Source organism: Prionailurus bengalensis, chromosome C1 (assembly GCF_016509475.1).
Source record: "Prionailurus bengalensis isolate Pbe53 chromosome C1, Fcat_Pben_1.1_paternal_pri, whole genome shotgun sequence".
NCBI lineage: Eukaryota > Metazoa > Chordata > Mammalia > Carnivora > Felidae > Prionailurus > Prionailurus bengalensis.
Window position 1 is genome coordinate 100,036,934 of NC_057345.1, and position 13,237 is coordinate 100,050,170.

Here is a 13,237-nt window from a genome sequence, read left to right on the forward strand (position 1 = left end):
AGGTTTGAATTGGTTTTCTTTCTTCTCTTCCTGATACTTCTGCTTTCAGAAGATTCTCAGCTGGTCCGGGACTGAGGGTGAGGCCAACGAGATCTTCAGCTAAGCTACGAAATTTAAGGGGACACCACAAGAACCCAGTAAGCAAGATAAATAATCTTTAATGCAAAATTTGTAAGAATCAAACTTAATGCAAAAACAATCTGAGATGAACAGAGTCTCAACACTTTAAATAAACACGTGATCTAAAGTCCATTGGAAATTATTGTCACCTGATCAAGAGAAATGCTCAAATGTGGCAATGTTCCCCGTTGAAAATAAGCAAAGAAGCAGATTTTGAAATTCCTGCTGAGTTTTTCATTAAAGCCAGGGAAGGACCATTCTAGTAAAACACTATTTTAGGGTATAAACAACCTATTTAAACTTAAAAGTACTATTGAGTTTGAATATACCTTCTTTTTTTTGTTTTTAGTTACTGTAATGTTCTAGAAAAATCTCCCTCGTTAGGAAAACACATACAGACGTGTATACAGGGACACGCATTTTTTTTTTCTTTTGCTCATCTCCAGTATCGGTTGGCCAGGTGAGGCATGCTGATCAAGTGGTTTCATGAGTCACCCCTAAACAGTCCTGTAAGTGCCGTGGCTCCAACTGCTTTTGTCGGAAGGAGTGAGCGGTGAGGGGGTTTCAGGAGGCTCGTGAGAAGGGCACTATTAACTGGGGTGCTTTCCCTTGATTCCGAAATCAAGACGCAGAGGCCCTCCTGCTTTAATCAGTGTTTTATTTACTCCGTGGGTGAAAGACTCTTGAGAAATCTCGAAGAAGAAAAGGAGATCGAGAAGAGGAAAAGCCTGGGGAGAGAGGAAGGACACTTCTTCCCCAGACGTCAGACACTAACCCAGGCTGCCCAGGGAACCCACACATTTGCTCACTGCTCTCACTTCTCCCATCCCCGGCCCCTCCCCCTCTGGCCCTGCGGGCCCTGGTGGGGTGCTCTCTCTGCTCGGGCTGGAACACCACTCTGACAGTTGTGGGGGGGGGCGCATAAAACGGAGAGTTTCAGAGGTCTTCCAGCCATACGTGGGAGAGTGTGTGCATCTAGCTCTCCCAGTAGAGCGTGGTGGTGAAGAGCCCTCTGGGGCTGCACTCCCGGAGCTGGAATCCTCATTCTTCCACTTGTGACCCACTGACCTTGGACGTGCCCCTGTCACTTTCGTCCTTCATGAATCAAGGGAAGCAACAGCACCCGCCTGTCCCTTGGGGTGGGCTGCAGGTGGAGTCAGAGGCTTGGGGGGAAGCACTGGGGATGCAGAGGTGGGCAGAGATGAGGCCGAGGGCCTTCACAGAGGGTGAAGGGCGGCGGGTCCCCTGGCTGTGCAGGAGGGCACCCCGGAAGGAAGAGCGGGGGAGGGAAGAGGAATGCGGGCAGCACACAGAGGACCCGGGGATGTGTGTGCTGGGCGGAGGGAGCATGGCTGGGGGTGGCAGGAAGGAGAACCACAGTGGGTGGGGACGACCTGTCTCAGGATCCCAAGGTGAACGCTGGTTCATGACGCTTTTATAGACTCGCTGGCTAGTGTCTGAGGCCGGGTTATTGCTCTTTGTTCTGATTTCCAAATAGAAAGTTGCTTTGTCCTCTGGTGACTCCCAGCGCTGAGTAGAGTGGGGGGAAATGGAGTCGGGGTCCTGAGGGAAGGGACATCGCCTGTGGAGTCTCCAGGGCTGAGGCAGCTGGCGGGGAAGGCCGGCTTCAGGGAAGGTGCCCCCCACCCTCTTTCCCAGGGGTGGCCCCTCCCGTAACTGCTTTGTTCGTTCGCTTATAAAGTTTTATTAGGACATAATTCACACACAACACAAGCCACTCATTGAAAGTGGACCATTTGATGGTTTTAGTCTATTCACAGTCGTACAATTCATATAATTTTAGAACCTTTTCATCACTCCAAAAAGAAACCTCACACTCATTAGCAATCACTCCCTTCCCCTGACCCAACATCCTCCTCCCAGCCCTAGGCAGCTCGTAATCTACTTTTTAGTTCTATACGTTTGCCTTTTCTGGACATTTTGTATGCGTGAAATGATGGAGTATGTGGTTTCTTTTCACTGCGCATGTTTTCAAGGCTCACTCATGTTGTAGCATGCATCAGACCCTCATTCCTTTTTTTTTTTAAGTTTTATTTTGTTTTGTGAGAGAGAGAGAACAAGCAGGGAAGGGGCAGAGAAAGAGATGGAGAGAGAGAACCCCAAGCAGGCTCTGCGCAGAGCCCAACGCGGGGCTCGATCTCATGAACCGTGAGGTCACGCATGACGTGGGCTGAAACCAAGAGTGAGACCCTTAACTGACTGAGCCAGCCAGGCGCCCCCCTCATTATATTTTATACCAACTACTGTCCCATTGTACGGATGTCCCACATCCATCTTGTCGTTGGTTGACGGACATTTGAATTGTTTCCGCTACTCAGCTATTGTGAATAACGGTCTACGAGCAAGTTTTTGCGTGGACATGTTTTTCATTTTCTCCCGGCAATATACCAAGGAGTGCAACGGCTGGGTCATTTGGTTGCAATTCTTTAGTTCTTTGTATATACTTCCATTTGAGGACTTAGCATACTCACCATAAGGGCTCATAGGTCTGTCACCGTGTGAACTCTCTTCATCTCGCACCCCCCGTGGAGCCCAGCACCTACGAGGCACTAGGCGTGTGGGAGGTGCACCACTGCGTCACATGCTGCTCACCAGCAGGGCAAGACGAGGCTGGAAAAATGCCCACTAGACACTACGGTGAAGGGGTTGCTGGTAACCTTGACAGGCAGTGGGGGTGACAGACTGACTGAAGTGCGTACAACAAAGAGTAGGAAGAGAGAAGTCCAGAAAAGGAAGCACACGACATTTCTTTGGAGAAACCCTTCGGTGGGAGAGAGTGGGGAAAACGAGACAAGAGCTAGCCAGGGAACTGAATAAAGAGGCTCTTGGGTTTTGGAAGATGCGAGAAACCACAGCGTGTTTGTGGGATGTAGCAGAAAGGTAAACGCTGATGACGGGGGAGACAGGTGGACGAGGCGGGCGACGTCCTTAAGTAGCCCAGGTGGGGTCCCGGCCACAAGCGGTGTTACGGATGGAATGTTTTGTCCTCAAACCCGTAGGTTGAGACCCTAACCCCAGCTGACTCTATCTGGAGACAGGACCCGCGAGGAGCTGACAGAAGTCAAATGAGGTCACGAGGGTGAGCTCCTGCTCGGATTGAGGAGTAGACACCCCAGGGTTCTTCTCCCAGCCACGAGAGGACACGGCGAGGAGGCAGCCACTGGCAAGCCAGGAAGAGAGCCCTCACCAGCCGCCAAACCGGCCCGCACCTTGATCTTGGACTTCCCAGCCTCCGGAACAGTGAGAAAATAAATTTCTGTTGTTGAAGCCACCCAGTCTTGGGTATTTGGTTGTTATGGCAGCCCCAGCAGACTGAGACGAGGGGGAGAGCTGAGGGGCGTTCACGCACAGTCCCAGGAGGGGAGGCAGGAGACATGGCCGCCAGCGCAGCCGGGTGTGTGGACGCGTGGTGGGAGCTGCTTCTGGACACTTCTCATTTCGGTGACAGAGGAAGCAAAGCGAGCCGCTCAGTGTGGGGATACAGGGCTGCAGGTCTAGGAAGAGAGATGAGGAGATTGTGAGCGAGCCGACCAGGACCACACAGTGAGACCACGTGAGAGACACTGGGGACCCGCTGGGGGTCTGCGGTCCCTGCAATGACTACTCAGCCCAGTGCCGTATTTGCCTGCAGGAACGCTCAGCAGCTGTGGGGGTGGGGAGGGAGCCAGCAGAGGTGACTGCGCACAGTTGGGGATCTGGCCAGAGGAAGACAGGTTGGGGGGGTGGGGGCGGTAAAAGAGTGACGGTAGCAGAGTCGCTCTCATGACGAACAGTGGAGACGGAGACCCAGTACAGTGAGGGGAACGAGAAGCCGCAGCGGCCGTGTGCTGGTGGCAGGCAGTGGGGTCACCGGCTTGCAGCACCTGCGGGGCTGTGGGGTCCGTGGAGTGGGGCGCTCAGGGAGAGACGTGCAAGGCACAGAGCGGAGCAGGTGCGCTTATAACGGGGACTGTGCGGGGCTGGGGGCATTGGTGCAGGAAGGTCAGGAGCAGGACCAGGGCAGGGGCTGCTGGGAAAGGAAGAGGACAAGGCGCTTGGGGCCAACCACGCCAGGGCAGCGGATCTGGGGGGTTTTGAACGCAGTCAGATTCCGCAGGGAGGAGCCTTAGGAACGAGTGATCCGGACCCAGCACTACAATCTTCAGAGGTTGAGGGGTAGCAAAGAGAACTAGAAAAGGGGATGTCTGGTGGTGGGGATGTGCCGGAAGGTGCGTCGGAACTGGGGCAGAAGGTGTGGGCTGGAAGCAGACAGGAGCCAGGAGGACTCGGCCCCTCACTCTTGCCCCCTGAGGGGCCTCGAGAGGAGCAGCGTCGGGGAGAGTCAGGTTTCCGTGAGAACAGAAAGGTGCAGGGAACATCCACAGCAGGGAACACTAGGAATTGTGCTGATGGGATGGGGTCAGAAGGGGCTGAACAGAGCACACAGGGACGAAGGTTCCGGGTGAAGAATGTTCTGGGAGTCCCAGGCTCCCCGCCGGGCCCGGAATAAAGGGTTTGACAAGATTAACCAGACACGCACCTGGAGAAGAAGCTTTGCCACCTGGAGGTGCCTCCTTCTTGCTGACAGTTGTTGGGGGGGCCCGGACAGAGCTGTCCCATGGGGTGCCTTTCACACACTTTGCCTTGGTGTAGAGAAGCGTTATTTCCTCTTTCGGGCTGAAGACTCTCATGTGACCGGGGTTCCAGGGGCAGTGCGGGCTCCGGAGCGAGGGGCCGAGGACAGGGACACAGGCAGCTGGGGCCGTCCTCCGCCGTATTCAGAAGAGGCTGCTCTCCTGTACTTGCACAGGACCCTGCGGTTTCTAGGAGTTGTCTGCCGTTTCCCTGCCCGAGCGACAGCCAACACCAGGTACTGAGTGAGTCAGAGATCTTAAGGAGACAAGTGTCCCTGCAGACCACCGACCGCTTACGTATTTATTTACAATATATACATCCCTGACATGAATTTTATAAAACATTGAGAGACCGTGGTCATACACAGTAGTGGAGCCAAAAACAGTAGCAACGACAGGACAGCTACGGATGCTGGTTGTTAGTTGATGTTTCTTCAAAAATAAAAACAAACCAAAAAACCCTTTTTTTTATTTTGGAGAGAGAGAGAGAGAGAGAGAGAGAGAGAGAGAGAGAGAGGGCAAAGAGTGAGCGTGAGTGGGGAAGGGGCAGAAGGAGAGAGAGAGACTCCCAAGCAGGTTCCACACTCAGGATGGACCCAACACAGGGCTCAACCCCACGACCCTGGCATCATGCCTGAGCCGAAACCAAGAGTCAGAAGTTCAGTCGACTGAGCCCCCCCGCCCCCACCCCACCAAGTGTTCCCAAAAAGACCCTCTGCCACTTCAGGTTAGGATTCCACAATTTCCTTAAAAATGATGTCCAACTTCAATGGTAAGCCAGATGGCTTTTCGTTACTTAAATAACTTAGTTACTGTACACTTGGTTTGATCTTGAAGCACCAGTCAGCTGGAGCTATAAAAAAAAAAAAAAAAAAAAAAGGTCTCATGTTAGTAACTTGTAAAATGCAGAGCGGGAGTCTTAGTTACCCTCCTATTCTAATGTGAGTAGCCCTTTTATAATAAGCCCATCAAAACCAAGGGCTCTAGGAACAGAGATGGAGGGAGGCTGGTCTCGAACCCTCCTGGGATGGGAGCTGGAGGTCCACCTGAGGTACTACCTTCAGTGCAAAGCACTCCTTACCAGTTCCCTCTCCTCAAACCAACTCAGCCTGTGAAAGTGAATTGAAATGGAATTGAAATTTCCCAATAAGAAAGCTGAGACTGAAGAGCCCTTATTAAACTGTCACTCCCTCTAGCAGGTATTTGTATGAGTCCACTGGGGATGGTTTTTCTTCCCTCCTCGGCTTCTCTTCCTGTTTAGTCATCTCTGTAGTGATGACAAACCGTCTTGGGTTAGCTCAGAGGAAATGAGCCCAAACGGAGAGCTGCGGCCCCCCCTTGGGCATGCCCCTTCACACTGACATTCCAGTCAGCCCGCCTCAGCCCGTACCTCACTAGACCAGACCAGGTCCGACAGGCTCAGCCCAGACCAGACCAGAGTTCCCCAAATATCTGTACTCCACTGTAACAAGCGATCATAAAAAAAAAAAAAAAAATCAGGTCACAGGGAGTAGGGAAAGGGGAGCAAAATACGAGTTTTCCTTACTAAGAATCTAACGGACTATGAAATACAGGTGTTGTGAGTTTCTGAGGGGGATCGAGAGTGAGGTGCTTCTCAAGCTTGTCCCAGCAGGCACAGGCTCCTTAGGGCAGCACCACGCAGGGCCAGGGGCCCGCTGCTCCCTGGCCTCTCCCCCAGGGGCCCTTCTCACCCGCGCCCACGCCTGTTGTATCTACTGCCGAAGAATCAGGCCTGCCTCTCCAGCTCACCTTCAGGCTGAGACATCACCTGCAACTCTTTCTTCCCCGAGAAACGGGACTCTCTGTTCCCTTTCTAGCTTGACTCTGTGATCTGTTTTCCAGGCATTTACCCAAAAATGGAGTCTAGCGGCACTCCCAGAAATTGTTAAATTGAACTGCCTGGGGGAGAAGTGTAATATTATGCCCCTCAGATATCTGAAACCTACTTGGCTGATGTTTTCTGATTGGGTCTAGCCCTTTCCGATGCTGTCTTCATGGACATGTGAGAATTTGGCATTTGTTCCTGGTTATGCTTGTCCCCTCCCCCACTCCTCTTCCGATCCCTGCCCCTCCACCACATAGATAACTCTTCAGTGAGTTTAGGGAACCACCCCCCCCCACCCCTTGCAGCCACAGTGGGCTCTTTAAACTTCAAAATTATTATTAAGTAGGTAGGAAACACACAAAGTACAAAATTTGGATAGTGAGCAGAAGTACACCGACAAGTCTGAGCTCCCACCCCGAGCCCCTACGTGACCCGCAGGTTTCTCTGCAGATGCCAGTTTTACCATCCTAGGCTTAGTATTCCAAAGCACGGCTCTTCGTGCTTTTCAAAACTCTCCTGCTCAAGAACCTACAATGGCTCCCTCTTCCCATACCACTCTATCATAATGCCCCAGACTTCCCTCTTTTGCATTTCTTCAGCTTGATGCTAAGCAGGGCAATCTCTCCATCAAATAAACCACGAGGGTCGAGCTCCCCTCCGTGTCTTTGCCTCTGCTGCTTCTCCGGGCTGGAATGCCTTTTCCACCACACTCTGGCTTGAAGATCTAAGTCACGTCCTGCTCCCCTCAGTCTTCGCGATTATTCTGGCTTCTTCACCTCCCCTTGGCTGATTGCCCAGCCCTGACCATCCACATCACACATTCTGGCCCAGTACCCCGTGCCCGAGCCCTTCTGCGTATATGCTCGTTCATGCTCTCCCATGTGGCCGCAAGCTTCTCGGAGGTGGGAGCCCTAACATACACCTTCTCTGAATCCCACGCAAGGTCTAGCCTCACTGGATACATGATCTCCAGCCACCAGCTAACATAGTGCCTGACCTTGCTCGAGTGATCTCCGTGCAAGTTTGCTGAATGAATAAAGGAGCAGGTAAAGGCATGAGTTCTGGGTCACTCCATCACCTCTCCCAGGGGCCCTGGCCGACAGCCCTCCCTGAACCACATTCCCAGTCACTGTTCTCGTGGCCACACCTCCGCCATAACTAGCTGGGTCTCAGCAGAGGCCCACCCAGACTCTCGCCCTCCCCTGGCACTTCTGCTTACTGCTGCCAATCTGAGATACCCATCTCGCACCATAACCCCTTGCCCTCCTCCCCCACCCCCGTGTCCCTGCCGGCACGCCTGCTCCTCGCCTCATCTACTGTCGCTCAACCCCTCTCCAGGCCTCTCCGCACGGCCTCCTGGCCCATCAACCCCTCACAGCCTCACTGCCCCTGCCCAGCCTGAGCCCGCAGCTTACAGAGCTGCCCCAGGCCTCCTGCCACAGCTGGCTTCCCTGGTAAGCTGGGCATGCCCCCGCCCGACAGCTGGGAGGGAAGGAAACTCCAGAGCCCGAGGGCCCTAATGCAGGCAGGTGCCCACAGCCGCACAGTGGTCCTCCCCCAAATCCCACCCCAACCGCTGACCCAGTGGCTTTCTTCAAAGTCAGCAACTCACTTAACAAAGCCAAAGGTCTCGGCCACCTGTCCTCCCACTTGGCCTCTCCTCACCTTTCATATGCAGCCTGCTCCCCGAGGATCTCTGGCAGGGCCCACCCTGGCTCTCCCTCCCCACCCCCGCTCCTCTGCCTCTACCCGCCACCCATGGGCCTTGAGTTTGTCTTTCTTGCTGACCTCAGACGTCAGGGCATCAGTCACCGTCCTGATGAAGACGTGCCCCAATCTGTGCCTCCAGCCCCAGCCCCTGCAGCTACTTCCGCAGTTACGTGCCAGGCCTCGCTACCCAAGGTGCCCACACCCCAAATTCAGCCAGCCACAGCGCAGACTCACCCAAACAAGAGCCCTGTTTGGTTCCTCTGCTACGGGGTGGGGTGCAACCGGCTCGTGGGGTCAGAATTCCTGTCATTTATGGCTTCTTTCCTGAACGACAATAAAATTCATAACCATGATGGCATGGTGACATTTACTAACTACCATTTAGAGCCAGTCACTTGTTCTAAGCATTTTATTTGTATTGACTTGTGTGTATATGTTGTTATTTCTACACTATTATCACCTACACTCTTATTCTGACTTCTCTATCTTTGTTATGCCCATTTTCCACACGAGACAACTGAGGCACAGAGAGTTTAAGTGACCTGTCTGAGGCCCATGACAGGTGAGCTGGAAGGGAAGGGAACCCCCGGGGGGGCCTACACTCTCCGTGGAAAGTCCATGGATACGACCTCCACACTTCCTCCCACACCCAGCCCTCCACACGTACCTCCACCACGACCACTTGGTTCAGGCCCTCTCTGCTCAGCTGGATTGTTTCGTTTACCCACTGACCAGTGTCCCCATCTCCAGCCTCGTGTCTGTTAACGCACCCTCGGCCGTGCCAGCAGAGGGCTGTGCCTAAAGCGTAGCTCTGCTCAGAAATCCTCAATGGTTTCCCGGAAACAAATGTGACAAACTCTCGGCCACTCTCTCTCAGTATCTTGGCTTGGCCCCACCTGCCGGTCTAGCCCCATCTTCCTCTATCCACGGACATGTGCTGCCCCTATCCCACCCTTTGTGGCCCTGAGCGTTGACTCTTCCCATTGCCCCCTAAAGCCCAGCTCCTGGGCCCCTCTCCCTGAGCGCCAGGGGCCTGGCAGGGGACAGAGGCCCTTCTAGAGCCTCCTTGTGGCGATTTAGGCAACATTGCTGCTGTTACCTATGTCTGGGTCCCATCCTTTGTTCATGATGCAGGCCCGGCCCTGACCCTGGCTCCCAAAGTGAACCCCATCCTCAGTCTAAGTCTCCTGGGATGGGAGGAGGAGGCTAACAGTATACCCCTTGAAGTCTGAAGACCCAGATTTGGATCCCAGCTCGACCGCTTGGTGATAGGACCTGCCTTCCTCCCACTGTCGCTGTCTCTAAGCAGGTGGTAACGATAGCCCCATGCGAGGCCCACTGAGAGGGCATGAGAGGGAGGCAGGTGGAAAGCGCCTAGTCCGGTGGTGTTTAAGGAACTGTGGTTAATGTCCCTGCTGATGCTAGCGTTCAAGATGAGTGACAGCACACAGCACGTGGTTCCCAAGCAAAAGGCACTCTACATCAGGGCTGTTCCAGTTCAGGCACACAATACACAATTCCACCCCCACCCCCGCACAGTCTACAGGGTACTTACTTGGTTCTGTCTCTTTCTCCACCACGTTTCAGAAAATCTACAAATGAAGAAATTTCCATCTCAGTTACAGAACTGAAAAGACAAGCTGAAATCTGCAGTTACGACCGGAATCTGGAAAACTAAACCACAGCCCTGTCGAGCTGCTCTCCTAAATGCTTACGTCAAACTAACTACAGAGGTCATCCAGAGAGTTGTTCCGAAATTGGTCATCAGACGATAGAAAAACAAACCCCCAAACTGTCAACAAAACGAGTATCTCTACAGCGGCTCACGCACAAGGCTACAGATGAAAGGGAGGCCAGAATGGTGTGGGCCAGCACCGCCCAGGGATATGTGAGCCACACAAGTCATCTAAACACTTCAGTAGCCGCATTACAAAGTAAAAAGAACTGGGTAAAATTAGTTTTCAAAGTGTATCTTACTGAGTAGCCCAACACATTAAAACTATTATCGTTTTCGCATGTAACCAACACAAACATTACTAATGAGCTATTTTACATTCCTTTTTCAATATGAAGTCTTGTAAATCCATTGTGTATTTTATATTTACAGCACATCTCGCTCTGGACTGCCACGTTCTAAGGGTTCAACAGCCACATGTGGCTCATGGCTACCATTTTGGACAGCACAGTTTCGGACACTAAGATACAGCTTCCACACACGTACATATCCATAAAAGGCATCCTCCTTCCATAAAAGGAATGAGCCCTCATCTGGAGCCATGCCAGCAGCCTAGTCCACAGGCTTGACTGAACTTGTAATGGGGTTTGTCACCTGCAACCCACCCCGGAGCTGCTTACGTTCACCTGGCCCCCTGAGAAGGCTCCACGCCAAATGCCCCACCCTTTCCAATGTATGGCTTCAGGGTGGTGAAGCCAGCTGAAGTATTTTTTCAAGACAGTTTTTTTTTCAGGTTATTCAGGGCTATCGGCACTGACTGCAGGAGTCATTCTCTCTCCACTGAATGAATTTTTTTTTTTTTTTTTAAGTTAAATCAACCAACTGCTTTGGAATTATATGGGCACTTAGTACCATCTTTCTCTGGTTCAGGTATTCCGGTGACAGACCCACCACAACTCTCAGTGGATTTTAGTTTCTGGGGGACCAATCTGTTAAAGGGACGTTAGCGACAGTGCTGCTATTGGGGATTAAAAATAACCTTCTTAAGAGCACATTGGAGCTCCCCAGGTATTTTACTCATTGGTGACAAAGCCTCAAAACTTTCTTGAGCTGCTTTTTATCTCTTATTTAGAGGAGAATCTACTGACTAGTAATCCGTTACCTAGAGATCTTCGTGGTATTTGCGCCCTGTAACATGGAAACAGTATCCCTGGGAAATCATATTCTAATGGCAATACACCAATAATAGCATAGGTCAGCACTGACTGATGGGACTTACTGTAATGATGGAATTCTCTACCTGGCCTGATTACGGTAGCCACTAGCTCTATGTAGATACCAAGCCCTTAATGTGTGGATAGTGCAAATGAAGAAAGGAATTTAAGTTAAATGTAATTAATGAAATTCGATATTTAAACCACTACCTGCAGCTAACAGCTGCTGTACTGAACAGTGCAAGTCTAGGGAACCCGACACCTAAGTTGGCAAACCTGGTCCATGACATGAATGTGAAATGGCATGGATCCCACATGCCACCCCCTGGCTGAAAGCTTACTCCTCAGCATTCCCTGAGGGAGTCGCACATCAGTCTTGCAAATAGCCTTTCTGGCAAAGGCTGAGATGGAAGGTGTCAGGGCTTCAACAACACCTACTCTTCACATTTACAACCTGGTCCGTGCCCTCTGGGACTTGAGGAAGGAAGGGTTTCTGGTCACCGGGAAAGAACAGGATGTGAACAGGTCACCAGTTCTCCAGAGCATACAGTCTTCTAGGTTGGCCCACAATCTCTAGGGAGACTCAGGAAGGCTCAGGAAGGCTCAGGAAGCCTGACTTGGGCTCGATTTCACAAACAAGGGAGACCACGACCTGAGCCGAAATCACGATGTTTAACCGACTGAGACACCCAGGTGCCCAAAACTTATTTTTTTTTTAAAGAGAAGGTATACATACCTCTTCTATACAGCAATACAAACATTGCCAGTATCACCACAAATAACACTGCTGCTATAATCACAAAACTGTGCCTTGAATTATCTGTAAAAAAAGAAAGAAATATAATTAGTTGGACTGATGAAAACAGAGATACAGTTGATTCTCCTTATTTGCAGATTCCATAGCAGCAACCTACCTACTTGCTAAAATGTATCTGCAGTCCCCAAATCAATACTCACGGCACGTTCACGGTCCCTGGAGGACACGCGCAGCAGAATGGTGAAAAATCGGGTTTCCAGGCACGCACCTCCCCGGCTGAGGCCGAACAAGGCCGCGCTCTGCCTTCTTGTTTCCTCTCTCCTCCTGTAAACAAGTGTCCTACTCCTGGTCTGTTCAGTGCCATTCTTTTCACATTTTTGTGGGTTTTTGTTTTTTTTTTTTTTTTGGCTATCTCACTGTCTAAGATGGCCCTGAACATAATGCCGAGGTGCTATCAGAAGGCTGGGATGTGCCTTCCAGAGAAAATGTGTGTGTTAGAGAAGCTTCATTTAGGCCTAAGTCATAGTGCTGCTGGCCGTGAGTCCAAAGTTAATGAGTCAACAATATATATTAAACCAGGGGTCTTTAAATAGAAACACACACAAAACAAGACTATTTGTTGATTTCTTGCAAAAATGTGTCACCAGAAGCTTGCAGGAAACCTAACCCTGCATTTCCCAGAAGCAACATTCAGCATTCACGAATTCCATATTCACAGTGACTTTATAAAACAGAACTACCGGAAATAAAGAGACTCGACTGCGTTTCTAAATAAACTTACACGCACAAAGCTGACACACTGCAGGCCCAGTGTTATCTACTGAAAGACGCAAACGATGCACTAGAAGTTGTGTTTTCGGCCACCCACATTGCCTATGGAAGCTGAACTCAGCATTATGTGTTTGGCAAGGCAATTTGGCTGTAGTGCCTAACGGGCCTTAAGGAAAAATGTGCATCATAAAGCAGCCAGACACTTTACTCAGTGACACGCCCACGGTCTCCCTGAACCATTACAATATCGAGAGAGTACTCAATATTAACCTTTTGGTGCCTCAGTTTCCTCGAGGGGTGACTGTAAAGGGATTGAGGAGTATGCCTATCTCATAGGGCAGTGGTGAGCACTATTAGCTATTAGCTTTTATCGTCAACCTATTGAGTAGATGCTACCGGTATCTCTACTAACATCCTTTGACCCCGCCATTCCATTTCTAAGATGCTAACCTACAGAAACCATCAGTGATGTGCCCCTCCTCTCCCTCCAAAAAAGGCACAAAGGTATTT

General features: G+C 51.2%; 1 protein-coding gene and 1 long non-coding RNA gene across 2 annotated transcripts in view; both read right to left on the reverse strand.

The window, feature by feature from the left end:
- Positions 1 to 1,809: 1,809 nt before the first annotated feature.
- LOC122480998 lies at positions 1,810 to 5,294 on the reverse strand. The gene is made up of 2 exons (XR_006296726.1): positions 4,661 to 5,294; positions 1,810 to 3,635 (listed from the first exon to the last, which is right to left on the reverse strand). It is a non-coding gene; the product is annotated as an uncharacterized LOC122480998 (long non-coding RNA).
- A 93-nt stretch (positions 5,295 to 5,387) lies between these two features.
- CD58 (CD58 molecule) overlaps positions 5,388 to 13,237 on the reverse strand; it is a 39,504-nt gene continuing 31,654 nt past the window's right edge. Inside the window, 4 exon segments of the mRNA XM_043575940.1 lie at positions 5,388 to 5,607; positions 8,545 to 8,634; positions 9,866 to 9,902; positions 11,936 to 12,019. Coding sequence (XP_043431875.1) covers positions 8,574 to 8,634; positions 9,866 to 9,902; positions 11,936 to 12,019 — 182 coding nt within the window. The 3' untranslated portion in view covers positions 5,388 to 5,607; positions 8,545 to 8,573.